The sequence below is a fragment of the Macrobrachium nipponense genome, chromosome 1, assembly GCF_015104395.2.
Source record: "Macrobrachium nipponense isolate FS-2020 chromosome 1, ASM1510439v2, whole genome shotgun sequence".
Taxonomy (NCBI): Eukaryota; Metazoa; Arthropoda; class Malacostraca; order Decapoda; family Palaemonidae; genus Macrobrachium; species Macrobrachium nipponense.
Window position 1 is genome coordinate 9216157 of NC_087200.1, and position 26490 is coordinate 9242646.

The following is a 26490-nucleotide window of genomic DNA, read 5'->3' on the forward strand; positions in this document are numbered from 1 at the left end:
AAGAAATCGACAAATGGAAAAAACAGGAGCATTTCCTAATATCCGTGAGTCAGTAACAACATTCAGCAATTCATTCATTTAACTTATCATACGTAAGAGTCTTTGTTATCAATGTCTACTTGCGCTGAAAGGACATTACTTTCTTTCCTTTCATAATTCAATAGTACCTCCTTCTCAGTAACATCCAACTCAAAGCTCAAAATATACAATTCATTCTATTTCTAGTGGTGATATGAAAAATAACGAGTACAAGACGAAGTCTACTAATGATCACCAACACATGCCTGCAATTACTAAAGTTAATTTCATTAGCAATCCTTGATTATACGTGCCAAAAGACTTCAAGACTACTGAAAGCGTAAACAACAACGGCTAGGCCCGCTGCCAATATCTGCAGAAACTGCTTTCTTGCAGGTGGACATTTTAGTCAAAGGCGCGGTCCAACCGCAAATAACTGTGGTTGACGACAGCAGGGGCATGCAGTCGTAAAAACCACTTTGCCAAACAATAAACCATGCCTGATATTTTAATGAATATGAGTGCGACTAGAGCGTCCCCTGTAAGCGACGAGCCTAAAAAATCCCTCTACTGGACTGATAAATGCGCGAAGGTACGGTGAGCAGGTTCACGAATGCGGCCAAAGAAGTTAGTGAAAGCGTGGAGGATAAGAGAAGGTACGTGGAACGTACATACTCTAACAGGAAAACTAAGGGAGATAGTAGATGTGATGGAGAGGAGGAGGATAGATTTCTTGTGTATGGAGGAGACTAGGTGGAAAGGGAGTGGAACTCGAGAGAAAGGAAATAGTTATAAGCTATATTACAGCGGGTAACGAGAGGGAAGAAATGTAGTTGGACTTATATTAAGTAACAACTGGAAGGAAAAAGTGGTATATGTAAAGAGTAAATGATAGGTTTTTAAAGACTCCAATAATAATAGGGGACAAGGTAGTAAATATATCAGCATAAGCTCCTCAGATGGGGTGCCAAGAACAAGAGAAAGAATTATTTAGACAAGAGTTTGAGGCTGCCAGTAGAACAGTGAAAGAGGAAGAGAAACTAACAATAGAAGCTTATATGAATGGCAGGGTGGGAAAGAGAAGAGATGGGTATGAGGAGTTACATGGAGGTCATGGGTTTGGAATTAGAAATGAAGATGGGGATTATTTATTGGAGATGGCTCAGAGTTTTGAACTGACCTATATAAACACATGTTTTCAAAAGTTAGATAAGTACTTGATAAGTTATGAGAGTGGAGGAGTGCAAAGCCAAATAGATTACATCCAGGTCAGAGGAGCTGACAAAAGCTATGTGACAAATTGCAAAGTAATCTTGGGAGAAGCGTATCTTAAACAGCATAGGTTGGTGGCGATGGATTTTAAAATGAGAGGTAGGAAACCCAAGAAGAGAAAGAGAAGGTCTAGAGTTAAGATTTGGGACCTTGAAAGGAGAAAAGGGGGCGCAATTTAGGAGGACTGTGAGAGAGAGAGATGTCTGGAAAGGGGGAATGTAGAATTTGGACAGGGTAATAGAGTGGAAAATATCTGGGCAGACATGAGAAAAATATTTGTGGGGGAAGCACAGGAATTGGTGGGAAGAACCAGCGGACAAGGAATGTTGAGAGGAGAGGTGCAAGAATCAACTTAAAGAAAATCAAAAGCATTTAAGGACTGGAAACTACAGCATGGACAGGATGCAGAGGTAAGGTACAGAGAAGAGGAAAGAGAGGCGAGGAGGGTAGGTATAGCTATTGGAAGGGAGGCAGAGCAGTTGAATGAAAGACTAGGAACAAGAGAAGGAGATCAGGATATCTATAAGATTTCAAACTTGAGGGAAAGGCAGAGACAGGATGTGGGTAAATGGATGTCATCAAGGACAGTGATGGGAATATATTGTATTGGGATGAAGACATTAAGAAGAGATGGTGAGAGTATTTTGATCAACTGTTGAATACTGAAAATGAAAAAGAGGAGATAGGAGAAGCACAGAGGGTGGAGGGACCAGTGATGGAGATACAGGATACAGAAGTGAAGAGAGCATTAAGGAAAAGGAAGAATGGTAAAGCACCAGGTCCATCAGAGTTCCAAATTGAAATTATCAAATTACTAGGTACAGAGGGGGAGTAATGGATGCTGGATTTATTAAAAGCTATATGTGAAGAAGAAGAAATGCCAAGGGACTGGGAGGAGAGTCTAATGATATATATATTATATATATGCAAGCAGAAGGGAGATGTCATGGATTGTGGTAACTACAGGGGAATGAAACTAATAGAGCATGGATTGAAAGTTTTAGAGAGAATACTGGATGAAAGATTAAGAGAGATTGTAAAGATCAGGAAACAGCAGTATGGATTCATGAGAGGATGAAGGATGGTAGATGCCATCTTCATAGTATGACAGCTACAGGAACAGAGGCTAGAGGGAAATCAGGAGCTCTATTGTGTATTTATAGACCTAGAGAACGCATACAATAGAATCCAAAGAGAAGAGATGTTTTGGTGTTTAAGGAAAAGGAAAGTCCCAGAAAAGTTGGTTAGGCTGGTCAAGATGATATAAAAAAGAACGAAAACAAAAGCGATAATAGCAATTGGGGAAACAGAAAACTTTGAATTAGTGTTGGATTACTCCAGAGGTCAGCATTAAGCCTATTTTTGTTTGCACTGGTCTTGGATGTGTTGAGTGAAGAGATCGGCGATGAAGAGCTGTGGGACTTGTTATACGCCAATGATCTGGTGATTACTGCTGAAAATGAGGAGGCCAGACCTACAAAGAAGGGTTGGAGAGTGGCAGAAGTTTTTAGAGAAGGGTGGCTTAAAGGTGAATGTCAATAAAACAGAGGTTTTGCTGAGCAGCAGGGAGGAGACAGACAGAATAGTAATACAAGAAAGAAGAGGCTCAATTGTAAAACGGCAGAAAAGTCGAAATACTTATGATCTACTTTAAGACAAGAGGGAGGATGTGAGGCTGAAGTTGACAGCAGGATAAAAGCTGCATGGGGGAAGGGGAGAGAGGCAGCTGGAGTGGTATGTGATAAGAGAATTCCAATCAAGCTGAAAGTCAAGATATATAACACAGTGATAAGACCAGTGTTAATGTATGGAGCAGAAACATGGGCTCTAAGAAGAAAAGAGGAAGTAAAGCTTGAGAGAACAGAGATAAAAATGCTGAGGTGGATTGTGGGAATATCGCTGCTTGAGAGATTGGCATATGTTGAGAATGGATGACAAGGAGAGAGTGAAGAGGGCGTGGGAGGAGACTGTTAGAGGAAGAAGATCGAGAGGGAAACAGAGAATTAGATGGCAAGATAAAGTGAAGAAAGATATGGAGAGAAGAGGTTTGGTGGAGGATGATGCCTTTGATAGAAGGCAGTGGAGAAGGCACATTATGCAACCAACCCCTTAATGCAGGGATAACAGTGGGAAAGAAGTAGTAAGCATAAACAACAACACTAAGATAATAAGCCAGACTCCCATGAGAACCTAAAGTTTGGCACAAAAACAATGTAATTCATGTGCAGGTGGATAACTTCTTACTGCATGGTAATAAAAGTCGTTTACATTTCCAATAATTCCAGAATACAGGAATGAGATCAAGACGAGTATGCAAGCCGAAATACAGCTCAGTCTCCCCAAGAAAAATCTTATTTGAAATGTATTCTTACTGACGACAAACCCACTTCTTACAAATAGCCTGGCTAAATGATTCAAGAAGAAAACTGCAGACAGAGAAGTGCACCAATTTGAATTTAAGCCTGGGACTTATTTTTGTTGTGTTGGCTACAGTATTTCGTCAATGGTAGGATCAATATCCTTGTGTTGCCTTCATCTTTTACTGTCTTGTACAACCGAATTAATGTCTGAAAGGTATTATCTGATGAACAATGGAAGTTAATTTTTATCTTATTCTGTCACTGAACATAACAGGCTAAATTCAGATTTAATTTTCAAATGTGATCATTGCTAATAAGAAAGAGCTCACTGAATGAACCTTAATTTAACATTTTCATTTTTCGTAGCCCCTCTCACATTATGTGGGTCTTAAGCTCGAGACACAAAAGCTTAAAAGCACATTCTTCAGTATCTAGACATCAAGTTTAAATACGATTTCCTTTGCCCCAAACCTCTTAGAATAACAAATTTAAAAACAAAAGCAATGATTTAAACTTAAAATCCCAAACATCTTAGAATGACAAATCTAAAAACAAAAGCAATGCTATAAACTTGATGAAAATACAAATGATTACTTCAAAGTGAAAGTTATGAGATGGAATTATCCTGTTAAAAGAAAGATGTTTCAATTCTTCCATAATTACATGTGTACGTTTTATAAGTAGTATAGATGTCATTGAAATATATAATAGTTAGTTCTATGTGTCTTACAGATGAATCAAAATTGTAAAGTATGTGGTGAACCTGCAGCGGGCTTTCACTTCGGGGCTTTTACTTGTGAGGGTTGCAAGGTAAGTACAAAAGCATGACTGGAATGTTACTCATTTTGCATATTAACCTGAGGAATTGTCTGGAAACTGCTCCAATATACTGAATTAATATAGTTCTGATCAATTTCATATGAAAATATATATTACTAGTCCTATATCTTTCATATTTGTTGATTAAAAGTAATGCATGAGAGGCTGTCTGTTTTAAAAAAATCAAATGTACACGTATTACCTTCAAGTTTGTATAAATATTCACAAATTTCTTTCGTTTCAGTCATTCTTTGGAAGAACCTACAAAAATCTCACCTCGCTTAATGACTGCAAAAATAATGGGCGTTGCACCATCAACAAGAAAACTAGGACTGCATGCAAAAGCTGTAGACTTAGAAGGTGCCTTATGGTGGGTATGTCTAAGAGCGGCTCCAGATATGGGAGACGGTCCAACTGGTTCAAAATGCACTACCTAATGCAAAACAACGATAAAGCTGATGATGATAAAAACAACAACACTACTTCTATTGGTTATGATGACAAGACTTCAGAAGTGACAAGTGCCTCAGATGTGATAAAACACTTACCTCAAAATAGTAAGTCAATAAAGCCTAATCTGGCTACCAGCAGCAATCGAATATTCGGTGAGCCCTCTGTTATAGAATCTTCAATGCAGCAGGTCCAACAGAATAAAAAACACTTATGGTTCTATGTACTACCAAGTGAATTTCAAGGAAAGAACTTTACAAATGTATTTCTTGACAACTACAAAAATACTACAGTACAAGAAAAGATAAAGCCTCAGTGTGACAAACCCAGAGCACCATTTGTCAAAACTAACATCCCAAGCACTACAATTAGCTCTCAGCAAATTCTACCTTCAAGTATTTGTAGTAATACACCTACAACGCCCAGAGTACAACAGTTGCCGGCTACTGATTTCTCCTACCAGTCAAATAAAACTCCATTGCTGTCACTTACAGAACAAAACCAAATGGAAGAGCATATAAAATCCTCTCATGGAATGTTTAGCACTTCTCTCCAGCACCTTTTACATCCAATTCCTACTGTGCATCCATATCTATATCATCATTATTCTTCATTAATTTCACTATACTCAAAACAACAGCACTTTTGGGAGGTCCTGTGGGAAGTACAAAACAGACGAATTTCTCAACATAACCACTCAGATGAACAAAAAGACAAAGAGCCATTAGCAGCAGTGGACTATGAACCACCAAGCAAAGTCTTCAGGACAAAAACTGCACCAGGAATCACCTTGACACACTCATCAGTTTCAAACAAATCACTTCCTGATCACAACATGAACTTAATCTCAAAGCAGAGTAATAGTTGTAAGACAGGTGTCAATGACGCAATGCAAGATCCTACGAGTCTAAGAATTCAAAACAATGAAAATGCTAATAACAAAGAGTCTGGCTGTCAAACACAAGATTATCCAATTGATCTTAGTTTCAGAGTAAACACAGCAAAAGCTCAACAAGAGCTTGCTTGACATATGGGAAGTTCAACAAATTCATGCACGATTATCCATCACCTATATGATATACTGTGTAAACTATCAAATATGTTATCTTTTATACACTACCTAAAACGTGTATTATCTGTTCTACTCTAGCATTGTTGGAGTACTTATTGTAGATATTAATGATGAGAATAATGTTCCAAGTAATGTTGCTAATATTGGTTTCTAGATTTTGTAATGAGATAACTCTTAGGTTATTTATGTTCTGTAACTCTCTACATTGCTAGTCAAATAAATATAAATAAATGTAAAAATTTGGCAATGAACCTACAATTACATCCTAAAGCTACTGGTGACAAATTAGCTGATATAGCAGTGTGCAAGATGAGCAATTTGTTTTGCACTGATAACACTTTATTCTGTTTTACATCAATCAAAATCTTCATTTAATGTTGTCAAAAGAGGCTTCCTATATCTAAAGAGACAGAGGTGTAAAAGTCACAAGATTCGCATTTGTTCTCCGAGACCTTGAAAACTGTTCTCTTGTCTGGACGTCAATCAGACTCCAGGATATTCATCTTCTAGACAACTGCCGACGGTCGGGGTTTGATTTTGAGAGTCATCTTCTACGAACTCGATCTCAATATACAACCTTTGCAACCATCTTTGAAGACTGTGCCTCAAAAAGCAATTTGGTACTGCGCACAGCATTAGCATCCACATTCTGTGGAGGTGCTACATTGTTGCTATTCCCGGTATACCAAAGTTCTTTTACTCCTTTATCGGGATATTGTGGCAATAAATCCTTATTATCATTGTTGTTGATACTCATGAGTCCAAAATACTGAATTACTATTGTTTTAAAATAGTAATTCAGTATTTTGGACTCATGAGTATCAACTATTGTTTTAAAATAGTAATTCAGTATTTTGGACTCATGGCTTTAAGTTTTTGTAACTTCCAGCGTTATTTAGATACACATATGGTATTTCACACTGATCTGTTAATTATCTTTTTCCCTCTTTGTCTTCTCCATATCACTTCTAGATACTTCACTCTCTAAAAACTCGCTTAGCAAGTTAATGGCTTTTAAGCCAGTCCTATTTGGACATCTGCACATTTTACAAAAGAAGTCACTGTATCTACACGTAACCTTTTCTACCTAGGAAAAAAGTAACTCGCAGTAACAGAACAATACCGTACTGTATATGCCTGTGTTACACCCACAACGATGACCTATAATATGAAGATCGAAGAATGGATCTGTAAAAACAGACTCGTTTAGGAAAAGATGGATAAAGATGGGAAAACTGGTCACTAACGAGATTTTGAGGTGTTTTAAATGAAACATGATATGCAAAGCTTTCTTCTCTTGTAAAACACATACGTCACAACAGTAAGTATCAAAGGAATGAACGCTGTTCACTCTAAACACTGAATTCCTTTTCTTCCATACTCATCGCGACCGCTATTCAGTTGATTAACAATACCTATGCTAACAATCAAGTAACCTTTTTTTTTTTAGCACTTCTTCACTCTTTTCTCTTCTACTTTGAGCCGTTTCTCCTTTCCATACATCCAGAATCGGGCTCGTCGCTCACGCTCACGGCAACTGGCTCGATTCTATCCCACCGATTCAAACCATCCTACAGAATGTGACCAACAAATCGTACTCAATCGTTTTCATGTCTATTCTCATATCACTTTACACATTGCTCTCCCAGCTAACTAGTGCACAATCTCATAATGAAGGAGCTGGCTCTCCTTATCAGGTAGGTAAAAAGAGTTGTTTTCGAAGAATGAAGCGTTATTAGGATGTTGCAGTTTTCGTTCTCCGAGTACTACATCCCCTGACTTTCATTAAGACTTCCGGGGTGTCGAACGGAGTGCAGTCTTCGTATCCCCACTAGGTCACAGGCTTTAATACTATCTAGCAAACGAAAGAATTCACCAAATACTCATGGGAAAAAGATATCATAACCTGCTTACCAAGAAAATCACACCTATGTATCGTAGCTGCCAATATCATAGAATAATGTATACCCTGATTATTGCGAGCTGCCTGGGATAATAATTATACGTAATGGTCGTTGATAAAACTAAATTAATCAAAGATAAAATGCAATTACGAAAATCCCAAAAATATGAATATTTACTACAAATGCTGGCATACAGACCTCGATTTCATTTAAAACTTTCATGTCTTTGGTTTAATTAAGATTTTTATTCAGTAAAACTAGTCTATAAATTTTTCTAGTAAATAATCGCCATTACTATTTCTGCATCTAAAAATAATAGTCTCTCTCGTTCATCAACTACACTCTGAAATTCATTCAAGTCTCGCTACCAGTGGCCCAAGAAATTCCTCATAAAAGGGGCTATGGGTCTCCACTTATCAGAAAACTGTGCGTTAGCCTTATGAGACTAATCATTTATATCTACAAAATACTACTTTCTTGTCTTTCCATGTGTAGGATTTGATATTTCCTTCTGACTTTATTTCATGGTCAAAAAATTTCAATGTATCTTTCAACTACTAAGCACATAATTGGGTATATATGTTACATAAGGAAATTAAACTTATTCAGAATGGTGGAACTGACTAGCTACATAGCTTTGCAGTCTCTTTTCCTTTCCTGCCACCCCAAAATGAGGAAGAACCAAGCAAAACTTCATATACTAACCTCTTAACTCTATTGAGATATAACCTTTCCGGTGTCACTAGTATTATCGGATGCGTTGGACTGAACTGTTCAAAGCTGGTAACACACTCATAGAATTTTAACATGAAAATGTAGTTTATCAATAAAACAATCATCACAGAGTACCTCACTCACTGACCTACTCTGCAGGGAGGTAGCTCTTCTTTAGATTGAAAAGAAGAGATTCAATTAAAATACATTTTCTGTTTGATATGTATGACACGAGCTACATACTAAGACCTGTCTTTCCTCTCCTCTTTGTAATAAATACCTATGTGTATGTCCTATATGCACACTTCTGCTAATTATACTAGTTCTCCTACCAGGGTGATCTGAAGTCTGCCATTTCTTAATGGATATTCGAATGGCGCTCAACCTGTGATTATCAGTTAATGTAGCAAATCTAGTATTAATTCATTAGTAACCACATACATGTTCTCATAAGGAGAGGTTCTAAATACAGGCAGAATATTCTACGGCCCATCTGGTTCCACAGGGGAGGTCAAATTCCTTTCTTTTAACTTAGTTTTATATGCAAAACATATTCTCACAGCTATACTCCAGATTATCCCTAAAAAGCAAATCATACACCCTCAATAATGGCTTATCTGCTCCTGTCCTAAAATGAGTCCAATTACAACTTTCAAAACTTTTCAAGATTTTCTAACCGTCAATTTCAGGCCATCAATATTACTAGTCCAAGTAAGTTTAGAGTCAAATATTATGCTAAAAATTTTCACTTCCTTCTCATAAGGAAAACTGTACCTTCCAAATTAAAGCGGGTGCTACTTCAGTATGGTTAATCATATGGTAACATTTAGTTGTTTAACACTTAAAACAATGCTCATTATCTCATATACCTATGACACTGGTAACCTTCTACGCGTGTTTATAGGTTGATTAGTAGATTTGTTAAGTCAAAAACAAATAGAGAAAGATCTTTACTCGAAGATACAGCCTCCATAATGTTGTTAATAACTAAAAAAAACAGAGAGAGGATCTTTAAGATACAGCCTTTATAATGTTAATACTAAGCACAAACAAATAACACTAAGGATACTTCCTTGTGGAATTCCCTCCTCCTGAGTGAAGGGACCAGGAAAAATTTTTCCATTCTTACTTTTATGAACCTATTAGACAAAAATGGATCACTGAATCTGGTTACCAAGAGTAGCCATTTTCTATTGTTTTTGGATTATGTATGCCAGGTCAAGATCAAAGAAAAATTTAATTTTTTGACACTGCTAAGAGAAACCTTACTGAATCTAATGGGATAATCTAAGCAGTGGGTATAGAGTACATGGATGATTTTCAAAACCAAACCTGAAGGAAGAAATTATGCCATTATATCATAATTAGCAATTAACCTGGTGTTTGATCATCTTTACCAACAGCTTGAAGATAACTCATTACAGGAATGACAATGACAATTTTTCAACTCTTCCGAAGTACGGGCAGTGATTGCCAAGTTTTTTAGGATAAAACTTAACACTATATATCTCCTTGCCATTGAAATAAGATTCAAGGCAGCTGGAAATTCACAAACTTTTAGAAACTCTACAGAATAACGTTTGAGCTCGAAACACTTTAATAATTTTGGCCTAGTTTCTCAGAAATGTCAGATGAGTCACCGACCATATCATTCACATGTTGGGCAAGAGGACATTTGTATACCATTGTTTTGAACCTTTCCAAGACCACTATATGCTTTGTGCCAACTACGGGTCTATGAGACTCCCCTTCAGTTTTTGGTTTAGCATTACGAGTGCTTTTAAGGGTTATTTTGTTAAAAAAAAAATCACACATTTTAATATGCAAGATGAAATATTCAAATTATCTGTCCAGGACATAGCCTGACTGAAATTACTACAATCTGTCTTCTCCAGCCTTCCATTTATGAGAAAATTTTAACTGAATTGGGAATTGGTCACTGCTAGTTAAATATTCATTAGCTGACCATAAAAAGTCTAAATATTTCAAGCAAATAAAATACTGTAATATATATCATGAAAGGTCACTGAGCCATCATTTTACATTAGGTAACTGGGGGTTATCTGGTGTTGTGATTTGCTGACAACTACATAAGGTGCAAATATTTTCAACACAATGGAAAGGCAGGTCTAGAGAAGAGCAAGGTTTCCCACGTATCAGTTGATGGAGCCCCAAACATGATGGACCAGGGCAAAGGATTCCATGGCTTGTTAAAGGAAAGGAACCAAGATATCAAGGTTGTGCAATGTGTCATTCATAGGTATGCCTTGGCTTCACGAGGCCTCCTGAGTCCATCAAGGTGTTTTGGATGACGAGGTCAAGATTGTAAACTTCGTTAAATTAAAAGGTTTGAACAGTCCCATATTCAAAGAGTTGTGTGAAGAAATGGGAGCTCATTATGGAAATCTACTGTACCATACTGAAGCTCACTGGCTTTCACATGGGAAAGTCCTTGTTCTTGTTGCTGAGCTCCGTGAATTACTTCATATTTTTCTACAAGAGAGAGGATCACCCCTCACGCATCTGTTTGATAATGAATTAGGTGTTGCACATTTGTGCTACCTAGCTGATATCTTTGGAGAGGTGAATGCAGGGAATTTAAAACTTTAATGAAGACAGGCCACATCACTGGAACTTCAGGAAAACATTGCTTCCTTTTGTGGGAAATTGCAACTATGAATCAGATGTGTTGAAGAGGGAATTGTTGCACAACTTCCAACATTGGATGCCTTCCTTGATAAGGTGAATCTGAAGATATCCTCAACCACAGCCGGAAGACAGACATTAGAATCACCTGACTGGCCTCTAGGAAAGCTTGCATAGGTACTTTACAGATTTGAATAGTACCAACAATGAATGGGTAAGAAATCCTTTAAATGTGAGTGAAAATATCATTTCTGATGAGAACTGTCCAGCAAAAGAAGAATTTATCACGTTCAGGGCAAATAATGCATGGAAACTAATGTTTGATGCCAAGACTGGTCTAGACACCTTTTAGACTCTCGTTTGCAGGATATACCAACACTAGCCTCTCGAGCAGTACAAATTCTCATAAGATTTTCTACCACTTATATCTGTGAGCAGGCTTTCTCTACTGTCCTTGAAATGAAGACCAAGAAACATAACAGCCTCAACGTGAAGCCCCTTCTGTAACCAAGCCAAAAATAGTAAAAACTGCTCAGGCAATGCAAGCTCAGCCCTGGCACTGAAGAACCAGAGCAAACATAAAGCAATCACTGAATAATGTTTATTATTATATTGTACTGAATATTCTGCATTTATGATGGTTGATTTTGATACACATAAAAATGGAAAAGTGTGCATTTGTGTTGGATCCTTAAATATATAGTACAGCCAATAGCACAGAAATAAATTTCAGACTCACCATGGGACCGAACCCCCATCTTTTGAGTGAGAGTCCAGGGCAGTAGCAATTCAGGAACAAAGGTCATAAAAGGAGTAGGAACCTGAGTAATTAGGTACCCAAGGTTTTTCCCGGGCAAGCAACGAAGGCCTAACATACCAGTGAATGTTACCCAATTCTTCGACCCATCAGTAATCAAATTGCTAACATTTCTTTCGATTTTCACCTTTCACTGTCAGATATTATGGAAATGAACACATTGGGAATGTGTTTCACAGAAATAAATTTCTGACTCGCCAATGGAATGCACCACAAACTGCTAATGCCCTGGATTTGCACTTGGAAGACCAGGGATCAGTCTCATGGTGAGTCAGAAATATATTTCTGTGAAATACATTCCATGTGTTCTTTTCTGTAATATCTCTCAGTGAACGGATTAATTCGCTGCTATGTTGGGTCTTAGTCACCTGCCTAGGAAAAACCTTGGGTACATAACTATTCAGGTTCCAAGTGACCTTTGAGCCTGAATTCCTAATGCCCTGGACTCTTAGTGTTTGGTCTCGTGGTGAGCCAGAAATTTATATATATATATGTTAATGTTCATTTCTTCAAAATCTTAAATCCTCGAAAGTTCTTCACCAATATCTTTCAAATTTTGACACAACACTGCATTCGTATACATCCGAGTTTATAATGGGGTTTCATGAGAAGGGATTCCCTGAAACGGAGCAGGTTCTGCCCGTAGACTTAGTTAGTTTACAAATTTATCATACATAATTTCTGTATACATGACTTATTATTTGGGAAAGAATACTATAGGGTAAACATCAAATGACATCAAAGAGGGTGGAGTTTGAGAAGGGGGTTGACAGAGAGAGGAAGAGAGGGAGAGGAACCAAGAGTGTAGACGGGGTATTAGGGAGAAGAAAGAGGAAGAGAGAGAGAGAGAGAGAGAGAGAGAGTTGGTATTGATTGATTGATCATGGAATTTAGGGCATAGCCCAAGCGCATTTATGGGTTATCCGAGTGTGCCCAATACGAAGTCGCCCCAAAACAATTTCTGTTCTCCTCTCTTTTTGAAAAGAAGAGGGCCATTTTTCTATGCTTTTCCTTATCTGCTTATATTTCTTATTGTTGGATAAGAGAGGGGAGGACCAACACTCTTGCCATTTCATCAAGATGTACGACTTGATGGATCTCTTCATATCTATATGTGGCACTCTGGTTATCTGATACAAATTACTCACAGCCGCTTCCTTTGCATATCTGCCTGCCTCCTCATTCCCGCGAACTCCGACATGAGCTGGGATCCAGCAGAAACATACCGATTTCCTGCGACACGAAATCCAAAAGAGCCACTCCTGGGCTTTTTGTACCAGAGGATGAATTGAATACAGCTGCTTTAATGAATCTAATGCCTTTTTTGAGTCACTATATATTACAAAATTTTTCTTATTCGAGTTATGAATATTTTCTAAAGCTTTAACTATAGCTGACAACTCTGCAGTGAATATGGAAGCCGACTCAGGCAATTTTGCCTCGTAAATTTCATTCCCATGCACAACTGCACACCCAACTCCACTATCAGATTTTGTTCCATCAGTGTAGATCTTCACTTACCCATCATGTTTACTGTCTTGCTCCAGAAAATTAGCTTTTATCTCTTCCTGAGACTGTTGTTTTTTGTCTATTTTCTTAGAGCATAAGGAAATAATGGGGATTAACCATGGGGATACAGAGGATGGTTTTACTTCTTCAACTTTTTGGCGCTGAATTACCATGTCATTTAAACATTCCAACTGTCTTATTTGAAAAGGTTTGGAAAATCTTTCACCAAATTTCTAGAGTCCCACTCCTCTAAAATTTTTCGTGTGGGGTTCTCTCGAGAGCTTTTTAGTCGCATAGTGTACCGCAACCCAAGCTCTTCTCTTTGCAGATCTAAAGGAAGTTCATGAGTCAATGTAGGTACTCTCAACGGGAGATGTCCTGAAAGCACCTGTACATATCCTTAATCCCATATTATGTACTACATCCAATTCCTTTAACCTGGACTTGCAGGCAGATGAATATACCTGACAGCCATAGTCCAGTTTTGATTTACATAAGGAATCATACAACTTCAGTAAACTTTTCTTATTAGCTCCCCAGTTGAATCCCAATATCACCTTTAAAATATTGAGGGATTTTTTTAACCTTTGTTTTTAGAGAGTCAATGTGACTATGTCACGTTAGCTTGCTGTCAAATATTATGCCCAAAAACTTTACTTCTTTCTTGTAAGGAATAAGACAATCCTTCAGTTTCAAATTTGGGATAGTTTCATTGCGGGTACATCTGGTGAAGCGAACGGCCACAGGTTTAGATGAAGAAAATCGGAAACCATGTTCATCAGCCCATTTACTGATGACACTTATTGTCTTTTGCAGGTAGTTACAGGCTGATACAGCGTCGTATGTCGTGACGTAGATGGCAAAGTCATCCACAAACAGTGAAGCCCTAACTGGAGCGGAAACAGATTTCATAATATTATCAATAGCAACGGCAAAGCAGGTGACACTTAATACGCTGCCTTGTGGGACACCTTCTTCCGTCTCATAACAAGAAGAAAACTTATTCCCGACTCTCACTCTAATATATCGGTCCCTTAAAAAGGAGTTGATAAAGTTTAACATATTGCCCCTGATTCCCATTTCACTGAGCCGTTTAACAATGCCAAATCACCATGTTGTATCATAGGCCTTCTCCAGATCACAAAATACCCCTACTGTTTGGCATTGATTGGAAAATCCCTACTGAATCTGATTTGATAATCTCAGTAAAAGGTCCAAGGCTGAACAATTTTTCCTGAAGCCACACTGAACAGAGGATAACAATCTGTTTTTCTCTAAATGCCACATTAGACGAGAGTTCACCAGAGAGTTGTGAGGGGTGGCCAGGAATTGAAGGGAAATAGATATCCCTCCAGAAGGATATCCACTTCCCAGGTTTTGGCCCTGTATCACTGCCATGTTGCCCAATGGCTTGACAGGCAACAAGCAGGCTCCTCCCTCCCCCCCCTCTACGGCAGCAGCAGTAGGAGAATGCTTCCCCTAGTGTTTCATCTTCCCCTTGGCCCCTTTCCCCCTCTTCCAGACTGGAAAGCAGGCTGAAAGGGGTGCAACTGCGTGCCCTCTCTGGCAGAAGAAGGCCGAGTGTTCCTGCGGCCGCCTTTTGAAGCCTCTGTCTTCTTAGGGCCCAAATGCTAGCCTGCCTGGAAGGTCAGGCTGCAGTGGCACGCGAAGACCCAGAGGTCTTAGCCGCTGCCTGATGGAAAGAGGCAACACCCAGCAATGGTCCATTCCTTAGTCAATCCTGACTCAGGACCTACAGACCTGGAGATCCTCTTCAGCACCAGGTTTGCCGACAGGTTTGCCATCTGGTGTGCAAGGAAGGAGATGGTGTTACCTCCAGACTGGCACAGTCTCCCAAAGGTGAAGTCCTCCCCATGCACAATAGCACCTAGAGGTGGCAGCCACCTTGGAGCTTGTCCAAGCAGTTCAACCGAAGTGAATTCTCCTGCCCAGAGACAAGGTTATTTGCCTGGTCGAGCAACCCCTTGGCAAGCGAGGATGATGGCAGCCCCAATGAAACCTTTGGTTCCTTCTTAGAACCCCAAAAGGATTTGAGACACAAAGGATGGTCCACAGAGGAGGTCATGGCCCCTTCCCCGAGATAATGTTTGTCTTGACGAATCAGCACGATGATCTCTGCAAGAGTCCTCTATATTTGGGGGTTCTATGCATGCTGAGGAAGAGGACCCTTGAGTCCTTCCAGGGTGTGGTCCTCCCAATCTACTCTCCAGGCAGGAGGGAGAATCTCGGCAGACCACATACGTCCATCCTGAACTACTTTGGCCTATGACCGAGCCAATTCGAGGACCAAGCCAGAGACGTAGGCCTTTGTAGCTGAACTCTGAGGAGAAGACTCTCCAGAGTTCCTCCTGTCCTTCTTGTGCCTCCCGGTAAAACACTAGGAGGTTGAGGGGACAGGTGAGGAGGATTGAGAACTTCCGCATGTCATGCCAGCAGAATTAGCAGGAGGCTTGGTAACCTGGCTGAGCACTGGTGGTAGTGCCAGCAGAGAGAACACACACCTATGTACTTGTCTCAACTCTTTCACCTTCTCTCACCCTGTGCCTGAACCGGGATGGTGAGAGGTCTCTCTGGCACCTGTTTGGGAGGCTCTAGACTGCACCTGTTTGGGATGCTCTAGATGACTACACCTGTTTGGGATGCCCTAGACGACTGCACCTGTTTGGGATGCTCTAGACTGCACCTGTTTGGGATGCTCTAGACTCCAAAAGAGACTCAAACACTCTGAGTGACTTGACTAGATTGAACACCTGATACAACTAGTCTAGAAGCAGACTTCTTAGAACTGGCAATGGGAATACAAACCGAAGTCTGCCTCCCACACATGCTCTCGAAACAAGACCCTGGTGAGGTAAGCAATTTGGTTTCCGAGCCTGAAGGCTGGGAAGAGCCGAAGAGATATCCCACTAGGTACCTCTTCCTTGACTTCTTTGTCATCTTCTTCAGGATAATGGTGAAATCCCCCATCCAAGAGGAAGCAGCAGACATCACAGGATTAGCCAGGGCAGCTGAGGCAGTGGGAGCAGCAGGAGCATCTATAACAGCAGGATTGGCAACAGGAGTGATCAAGATTACGATTATGTTTATATTTTGTAGAATATGATTTGTATTAATCATATGTCCGGGGAATAATTGTTTATGTACTCTATAATCATTAAGTATGCTACCACCTGTCCCTTCAGTCTCGAGACTCCTTGCTTAGTCTCGTTTTCTGTTAACCTCCTTGGCTTTATACGAGCATATGATTGGCTTTCAGACTACGGGACCTTTAACCCCTCTCCAGCTGATCTGTGGTGGTAACTACATTTAGTTTGTTTTACATACTTGAAGAGTGTTTGTGAAGTGATTATTTACAATTATTAAGTATTCGTAAGCTTTTCTTATTTCATTTGTATGATTTGTACTGCTGTTATTTGTTAGTAACTTGTGTTATTTGTGTAATTATATATATATCTAGCATTTCTTTCATATTTAATATACGTTCCTTAATTTTCTGGTTTTATATAAAGTGACTGTGGGTGTTTGTGTAATGACTCCTCTCCTACTCCTAGACTAACTCATAGGAGATCGTTACATTTTGGGGGCCTGACCGGGAATACGAGTTGCTGTTTTCAATAACTATTGGTTATATTCGGAAAGTGTTTATCATGTTAACTTCACACACACGTCTGTATGTAGAATAAACTGCTTTTTCGGTATCAAATATCAGGATAATGTTTTTCGTAATCTGTTGATTATTTTTCAAATGAGTTTTTTAAACTAAATGTATTGTCAATTGTTTACTACTGCCATAATTTTCGGTTGAAGTTTGAGTGTAGCTTCCCTAAAGTGTTCGTCTGACTGCTAATCCCTTCGGTAGATTAAGTTCTCAGTCATTTATGCCGTGTTGGTGTCTTAGCAATACCTTGCTCCCGATAGTATTGACGAGTTTAGAGTTAAAAGGGCACTTCGTGTAGTTCCTTGCTCCTTGTTTGACTGTTATTAGGGAAACTGTCAAGCTATCTTTTGTTGTAGCGACCTAAGCCACGTCACTATCGTTAAAGTAGTTGTTTAGTCTGGACTAGCGGTTTGCTCCCGTACAAACAATTGGTCTTCACATGACAACGCTTTCGAAGCGTCTGAAATTTGTTCTTACGAGCTGTTTCGTCTTTAATGCTTCATTCATACTAATACTCGCATATGCAAATTTTATTAAACGTACGTATCTAAATGTAATTTTTGTCAGAATAATATTCGATGTGCCTATTAGTCTTAGTGATTTTCAGTGTCATTGATAAATTTTTCACTGATTAGACTTCGACCGACTTTGATATGTTCAATTTCCTTTACTACTCATAACTATTGCTTGTATACCCTGGCACTAGTTCGTGCTTTTGCATTTTAATGACTTAACTCCTGATATTTTGTATCGTTAGAGTAATAATCTCCGAAATGCCTTTTGATGTATCAGAATTTGTAGCAAACCCTGCTGGTGAACTTTTTCAGCTTTCTCAAGCTAAGAAGGTGGACTTACTGTCCCTTGCTAGTCAGCTTAGTATTGAAGTGAGCCACACAGCGCTTAAAGGTCAAATTCTAGACTCTATTTTGGATTACTATATTGATGAGGATGTTTTTACTGAAGAACAGGTAATTAACTTGAGGTCAAAGCAGAGTAAAGTAGATAAAGAATTAGAGCTAGCTAGAGGTCAAAGCAGAGTAAAGTAGATAAAGAATTAGAGCTAGCTAGATTACAGTTAAGATTAAGGGAAGTTAGCAAAAAACAAGAGGATTATCTTTCTCGGAAGAGGTTAGAGGAAAAGCAGAAGCTTTTGGACTTGGAATTGGAATATAAGATTAAAGAGGCAAAGTTGTATAAGAGGTTGGAAGAGGAAAAGGCTAAAATAGCTGTAGAAAAGCACCGTGAAGAGTTTGATATTTCTAGTTCTCAGCCCATTCATTTTGACTTGTCTAGAGCAAGAAAGCTTGTGCCATTTTTTGATGAGAAAGACGTTGAAAGTTTTTTCATAGCTTTTGAAGATATTGCTGCTAATCTAGAATGGCCTGCAGATCAGTGGTTATGGTTAATTAAACCCCAATTACGTGGCAAAGCAATTCAAGTTGTATCAAATTTAATTGGTGAAGGTTACAATGTTATAAAGCAGAATATTCTAGACGCTTATGCTATCACCAGCGAGGGTTATAGACAATTGTTTCGGAATGCTACTAAGACTACTTCTCAAACATTTACAGAATTTGCTAATCAAAAGCTTAGGTTATTTAAAAAATGGCTTGCAAGTGAAAAAGTCGCAAATTTCAATGAATTAGTTAATCTAGTAGTCTTGGAAGAATTCCATCGGAGATTACCACCACCTATTTCGATGTATATAGCTGAGAGAGAGGTCAAAGATCTAATGAAAGCTGGAAATCTTGCTGATAACCATAGCTTAATTCATAAGAGTAAGCCTAAAATTCCTGATAAGTCTAAAGATACTGATAGTGATGGTGCAACTGGTATTAGCTCTTGTGCTTATTGTAAGCAGCCTGGCCACACAATAAAGAATTGTACAAAACCAGGTTGCAAAGTGGCCAATCAGTCTAGTAAGGTATCCCAGTCAGTGGTTAGAAAACTAGTTTGCATTGTGCTGTTGATCAGATAGATTATTTCAAAGAATTTGTTTGCCATGGCCTTCTCAATTCAAAGAAAGTATCTATACTAAGAGATACAGGGGCTGCTCAGTCCATAATACATAAGAGTCTTGTTCCTGATCTTAAATTTACTAATGAACATGTAGTGGTTTCAGACTTTTCAAGTCGTAAAGTATTGCCACTTGCTGAAGTAAATCTTGATTGCCCTTATGTTAATGAAACTGTAAAAGTTGCTGTCACTGATAATGAATTTCCTGTTAATGTAGATCTTGTCCTTGGTAATGATTTAGCGGGTAGTAAAGTAATGTGCAATTTGATCATTTATGATCCTGAGAGCAAATGTGATAAACAAGAATCACAAGGTACTAAGCCTAAGGATTCAATTTGTGTAGTAACTCGCTCAAAGAAATCTACTGATGAGCTACCTAAGAATGTACCTAATGTTTCTATTAATCATTCAAACTTACCTGATCTGTTAAACCTTTCCAAAGATAATTTTATTAAATTACAGCAGGAAGACGGTAGTTTGAGTAATTTATATGAAAAGGCTGTTCAGAAATCAGATATTGACAAAGTTCCTTGCTACTACATCGAGAAGGGAATACTGATGCGCTTGTTTCGACCTTCTAAATTGTCGGCGAAAGAATCTTGGGCAGACTGTGAGCAGGTTATAGTTCCATTTTCACTAAGAAGTAAGATTCTTGAAATTGCTCATTGTGCCGATTCTCATTTAGGGGTAAGTAAAACTTATCAGAGATTATCTTTTAATTTCTACTGGCCAGGAATGAAAAATGATGTAAAAAGCTTTGTACAGTGTTGTCATATCTGCCAGATAGCGGGAAAGCCCAACGAGGTGATACCACCTGCACCATTAAAAACTATTGCCATTCCACATGAACCATTCAGTAAAGTTGTTATAGATTGTGTGGGTCCTTTGCCCAAAACCCGTAAAGGTATCTGCTGACTGTAATGTGTCCCACCACAAGATTTCCAATTGCCATTCCTTTACCTAATATAACTGCCAGAAAGATTGTAGAAAGTCTAATTAAAGTGTTTACTGTCTTAGGTTTTCCTAAAGAATTACAATGTGATAGGGGAACAAATTTCAAAAGTGAGGTTTTCCAATCTGTCTTGAAAGAGCTGCATATTAAACAATCATTTTCTTCAGCTTATCATCCACAGTCTCAGGGTGTGTTGGAAAGGGCACATCAGACATTGAAAAGCCTTCTTGGAAAATATGCCTTGGAATCTGCAAGAGACTGGGATGAAACCCTGGATCTCTTGATGTTTGTGATACGCAGTGTTCCAAACGAATCCCTTGGAGTTTCTCCGTTTGAAATGCTTTTTGGTAGAAAAGCTAGAGATGTGCTAAGAGTTGTTAAAGAAAATTTAACTGGTGAGGTTGAAGTAGTCACTCCTGTAACAGTTTCTAAGTATTTGCAAAACATGAAAGACAGATTTGACAAAATTCATAAATTTGCCTTCAATAATCTGAAAGTTTCACAAGAGAAAATGAATGAAAATTATAACAAAAAAGCTAAGGTGCGAAAGTTTACAGTTGGTGACAATGTTCTAGTTTATTTTCCAATTTCAGGATCTCCATTAAAACATAAGTTCTCTGGACCATATAAGGTATCAAAAGTGATAAATAAACTTAATTATGTTGTCTCTACTCCTGACAGGAAGAAGTCTACCCAGCTAGTTCACGTCAACCTAATTAAACCTTACCATAAGATTTCCCCAGTGTTAGTTGATAGCAGTGTGCAACCCTGTGAAGTAAGTGTGCAACCTTGTGGAGGAAGTACTGAAGACTACGATGAAAAAGATAGCCACTTAGACATGAATACTTCATGGACAGATTTTTCCAACTCTGATATTCTTGCTTCCTTAGATAAGTATTTTGAACACGTGACTTGTGAGCAGAGAACACAATTGCAGAGCCTGTTACGTAAATATGAAAGTGTGTGTTCAGATATTCCTGGTAACTGTAATATTGTTTTACATGATATAAAGCTTCTCCCTAATACCTTTCCTATTCGACAACCGTACTATCGTATTGTGGGTGAAAAACTACAGTTAATGAAAAGTGAAGTTGAATATTTATTAAACAATGGATTAGCTTCCCCTAGTTGCTCACCTTGGGCTTCGCCTTGCATTTTAGTTGCTAAACCTAATGGGAAAGTAAGGATGTGCACAGATTACAGAAGAGTGAATAGTGTTACAGAGAAGGACTCTTACCCACTTCCTAGAATACAAGATATCTTAGACAATATAGGAAATTGCAATTATTTAACTCAAATAGACCTCTTAAAGGGATATTATCAGATTCAGTTAACTGAAAATGCTAGAGAAATCAGTGCATTCATTACTCCTTTTGGCTTGTTTCAGTATAACGTTCTTCCCTTTGGCATGTGTAACGCCCCTGCCACCTTCCAGCGTGTGATGAATGAGTTGATCAGAGATCTTGAAGATGTATATGCCTACTTGGACGACTTGGTTGTTGCAACGAGCAGCTGGGAAAAACATTTTGAAACATTGGAAAAATTGTTCCACAAACTTCACTCAAACAATCTGACCATTAATCTTTCGAAATCTTGTTTTGGCAATGCCAAAGTTAACTATTAGGTCATGTAATTGGTAGTGGTTCTGTTGTACCTAAAGATAGTAACATAAAAGCAGTCTTAGAATACCCAGTTCCTTCTAACCGTAAGCAAGTACAGACTTTCCTTGGGATGTCTGCTTATTATAGTAAATTTTGTAAAAATTTTGCTATTGTTGCAAAACCTCTCTATGAACTCACATCAGCTAAAGCAAATTTCATCTGGTCACCAGAATGCCAGAACTCTTTTGATCAGTTGAAACTAATGTTAACCTCTCGTCCAATCCTAAAATGCCCAAATGTGTACAAGCCTTTTTATCTGCAGGTTGATGCTTGCAACACAGGTATTGGTGCTGTGCTTCTGCAGTCAAAGGATGAAGAGCCATCTGACGAATCCCCATTGCTTCCTGTTTCATACTTTTCCAGGAAGTTCTCCCCAACTCAGCAGCGTTGGTCTACTGTAGAGCAAGAGCTCTATGGTGTTGTAGCTGCACTTCTACATTTCGGAGTATATCTGCATGGAAATACTCCTGTGACAGTCTTATCAGACCACTTGCCATTGGCCTTCCTTGAAAGGGCCAAGCTCCATAACAAGAAACTGCTCCGGTGGTCTTTCATTCTCCAGGAATTCAACGTGAAAGTGAAGCATATTCCTGGAGCAGAAAATAAAGTAGCAGATGCATTGTCTCGCGTTTAGGCATCTTCAAGCATCCCTCCCATCCATCATAAATGGATGATCATCGTGAAACTTCTCAGCCGCCTTTTAGCACGGGGGAGCTGTTACGATTATGTTTATATTTTGTAGAATATGATTTGTATTAATCATATGTCCGGGGAATAATTGTTTATGTACTCTATAATCATTAAGTATGCTACCACCTGTCCCTTCAGTCTCGAGACTCCTTGCTTAGTCTCGTTTTCTGTTAACCTCCTTGGCTTTATACGAGCATATGATTGGCTTTCAGACTACGGGACCTTTAACCCCTCTCCAGCTGATCTGTGGTGGTAACTACATTTAGTTTGTTTTACATACTTGAAGAGTGTTTGTGAAGTGATTATTTACAATTATTAAGTATTCGTAAGCTTTTCTTATTTCATTTGTATGATTTGTACTGCTGTTATTTGTTAGTAACTTGTGTTATTTGTGTAATTATATATATATCTAGCATTTCTTTCATATTTAATATACGTTCCTTAATTTTCTGGTTTTATATAAAGTGACTGTGGGTGTTTGTGTAATGACTCCTCTCCTACTCCTAGACTAACTCATAGGAGATCGTTACAGACAGCCATAGCTCAGAGTTTAGGGGGACAGGCGGCACAGGAGAACTCACCATGCCAGCAGGCACAGCAGGAACATTGGCCACGGGAGACAAAGCAGGAGCAGGCGGGGCCACAGGAAAATCCGGAGGCAGTGGCACCACAAACTGAGGTGCCAGAACATGTACAGCAGTACCCATCTCCACCAGAGTCATATTCACAGGGTGATAGGTGAAAACCATTGTGGGTCACAACAGGCCTAACTAGATGGGATAGGAGGCCCCATACAGAAGGAGTGCCAATCAGACCAAGGGAGTGCCAAGCTGCAGCCAGATCTGTTGCCTGGAGATGCTTGTCCACCAAACCTGAAGTAAAAAACAGTCGGGTTGGTGGTGGGAGATTCCTCTTGCTCTGAGGGAAAAATTTCCCCCTCAGAACAAAGGGGGTGAAGAAGATGAAGGGGAGATAGCCAGGAGAGAGAAATGAAGATGAAGGATTGATCACCAAGGGCATAAATGAGGGCGTATATCCCTCAGATGACGTCTTGAAAGCTGTCCTCCGATACGGTTTCCTCCCATCAAACTATGTCACTACTCAGACAACCAGGAGCAACACCCAGCAGCACAAGTAGAATCATGAGTGTTCATGTCTCTTGCAGAAGGTACAGAGGGCATGAGGGTCTACATCAACATAAGAGTGGAAATTACTGCACCTCTTGCCGCCAGCCCCAGGACACAAGCTAAAGGAAGGCAGCCTTATGAACAGGCTTGTCAGGTTCGTGAGTTTGCATGATCTCAATATACACAAACACACATATAAACAAAGGAAGATCCCACTAAGAATAAACAGCTCAATGACTATCAGGCTAGAGAGGAAAGGAACACACATCTACATCACATGACAGCCGAAAACAAATTGGAATGTTTACATCCAGGGAGGTGGGCCTCCCATCTCCCAGATGGTAGATAACTGCCTAACCACCTTATTTGAAAGTTCAACTGCCATTTCCAACTCTGCTGTAATTCCTAATGTAAAGAACCAATTGTTTATATAGGAACAAAGAAGTGGTAGGGATAAGAAAAGAGAGAGAGTTCTTGATGAGACTGACTCCCCTCAAATTCTGCTGACACAGGTGGGGCTGCCTTCCTAATCCAGTATAATGTGTTGGAACAGTGACTTGTGGCAATTCTGATAGTGGACACAGACTCCCTTTCAAGGACCAGCACCCTCCTCTTTCCTTAGACCCTGTGCCATTCCTGACACCTTACATACTCTAGTCAAGTCAGAAGCTCTTCAAGGAGAGTTTGATACTATGATGCAGAGAGGGATGATCAAGATCTTTCAGACCAGTTGGCAGGTGTCTCCAGCCATCTCTTCCTAGTGGAGAAAGCTTTTGGAGGATGGAGTTCTTTCATTGACCTTTTGGCACTGAACAGCTATACATCAGAAAGACACCCTTCGTGATGGAAACTGGCCACACACTGATACATTCTGTAAAAGAAAAAGACTTCAAGGTCTTGATTGATTTCCAAGATGCTTATTTTTAAAACCCTATTCATCACAGGTCAGGAAAGTTAATTCATTTCAGGGGGCAAGGCCCTCTGCTCCTGGCTTGCGAGAGTCCTGTAGGTATTCACCAGGGTCTTTACTTATTCTTAGCTTGAGTACATTCCAGGGGAATCAGTCTCATGTTATCTGGATGACCCATGCTTCCTCGGAAAGGAAACTTCTACAGGACAAGCAGACTTTACTGTCCCTTTGCCAGAGTTTGGGGATAGTCATAAACTAGCAGAAAACTGACTTAGTTGCCAAGCAGAGCATTAAGTATCTTGGAATGATTTTGGATACAAAAGAAAAATTAAAAGTTTGGAACTGATGATGCAGGTTCTTCCCAAAGCCATGTCACTTGAAAAAAATACAGTGTACTATAGAGGAAAACAACTATGTACTGTACAATAGCTTTCACTGCTGAAGAGGATCCAAATTAACAAATCAAACTAAAAGCAGTAGTTAAAATACAGTACATATGTACATATGGGATGGAAAGCGAAGTATTGCAAATGTGAATGCTTTGTGAGTGTATGTTATTTTGTGCTTTTACTGCTTGATCAATTTAATGTTTATTTATTTTTAATAAAACTAAATCGCGGAATCTCAGTGCTACTGCTGAAAGTCCTTGGTTGTCATTCATTCAGGTTTACCCTACCCTTGACATATATTATGGGGGAAGACTGCCTGCAGTCCAAACGAAAAGAAATTCCATCTCTTCACACAGAGAGTGCAAGAGAGAGTAACTTAAATTAGTCAGGTGTGTTGTTTTCTTTGGAATTACTGTAGAGCCAATAACAAACATACAAAAATCTTAAATCTCTAAAAGGTGATCAAGTTTGATTAACCAAAGAGTCAAGGGGAACCACAACTTGGTGCATTTGAAGTTGACCCGATGTCGTCGTGGCTACAAGGTTTTCCTGATAACCGCAGGAAGACGGTTTACCCCGGCCGGCCCCATCTTACCGGGGGGTGACGTGATTTGACCCTGTCTAGAGGGTTGTTAGGTAGCGAGCGAGTACCCCTGTCTAGTAGGGCGTACACCTCTGAGATACTTTGCACGAGACATTCCATTTCACCAGACATGGTCATACTCCGAGGATTTCCAGACACCATTCCCCAGAAGCAGGCCACCAATCCTGACTGACACCAGGTCCCTATTTGCTGCTAGGTTAACAGGGGCAGTATTTGAATGATGAAAACAGTGCTTTTGCTGGAGTTAAGAGGTCATTAGTAGTCATAGTCAGGGTTGTCAGCAGTTCTGACCACACTACAACACCAAACTGACTCTTCTAAACATCACTCATGAGATTTTAGGGCTCCAAATATGACTAAATGCTTTCCTCCTGGAAATGAAGTGGTGGCAACTACAGTCAACCCCAGGATTTCCGCGGGGATAGAGACCACAACCACCCGTGACTCACTAAAATCTTTTTTAGTGCTTTTAACTGCATAGTTTCATAGCTCAAACACCAAAGGCCCCCTCTAAAAACATGTATATCTGCTTATTTTAATACTTCAAACACCAAATGTATAGTACCTAAAACTTGTCATCCTACACCAGGGTAAAAAATCAATATGCAGCACCCCAGCCCGGGGAAACTTTGAGGTTGGCCAATTTAAGAATAAATCACATCAGTGGGTCAATGGAAAGAGGAAGACATGAGAAGTTGAAAATGACTATTTATAACTCCTTGTGGGACCTCTTTTACAAGACAATCATAAATTTTACCCAATTATACATGATTTTTCTAATAAATAAATTTATTTCCTTTTGAAAATTACATATAATTAAAGCTCACTCAATATCAAAACAGATAAGAAATAAAATCAGTAACAAATTCTGAGCGTATTTG

At 39.2% G+C, this 26490-nt stretch overlaps 2 protein-coding genes across 2 annotated transcripts in view; both read left to right on the plus strand.

The window, feature by feature from the left end:
* LOC135218683 (uncharacterized) overlaps positions 1-2832 on the plus strand; it is a 32177-nt gene extending 29345 nt beyond the window's left edge. Inside the window, exon 3 of the mRNA XM_064255133.1 lies at positions 2632-2832. Within this exon, the coding sequence (XP_064111203.1) occupies positions 2632-2832 (201 nt within the window). The remainder of the gene's footprint in view (positions 1-2631) is intronic.
* Positions 2833-4382: 1550 nt separating this feature from the next.
* LOC135220085 (uncharacterized) lies at positions 4383-6104 on the plus strand. The gene is made up of 2 exons (XM_064257403.1): positions 4383-4460; positions 4714-6104. The coding sequence occupies exons 1-2, from the start codon at positions 4383-4385 to the stop codon at positions 5944-5946; spliced, it is 1311 nt and encodes a 436-aa protein (XP_064113473.1). The 3' UTR covers positions 5947-6104.
* The last annotated feature ends 20386 nt before the right edge of the window (positions 6105-26490 follow it).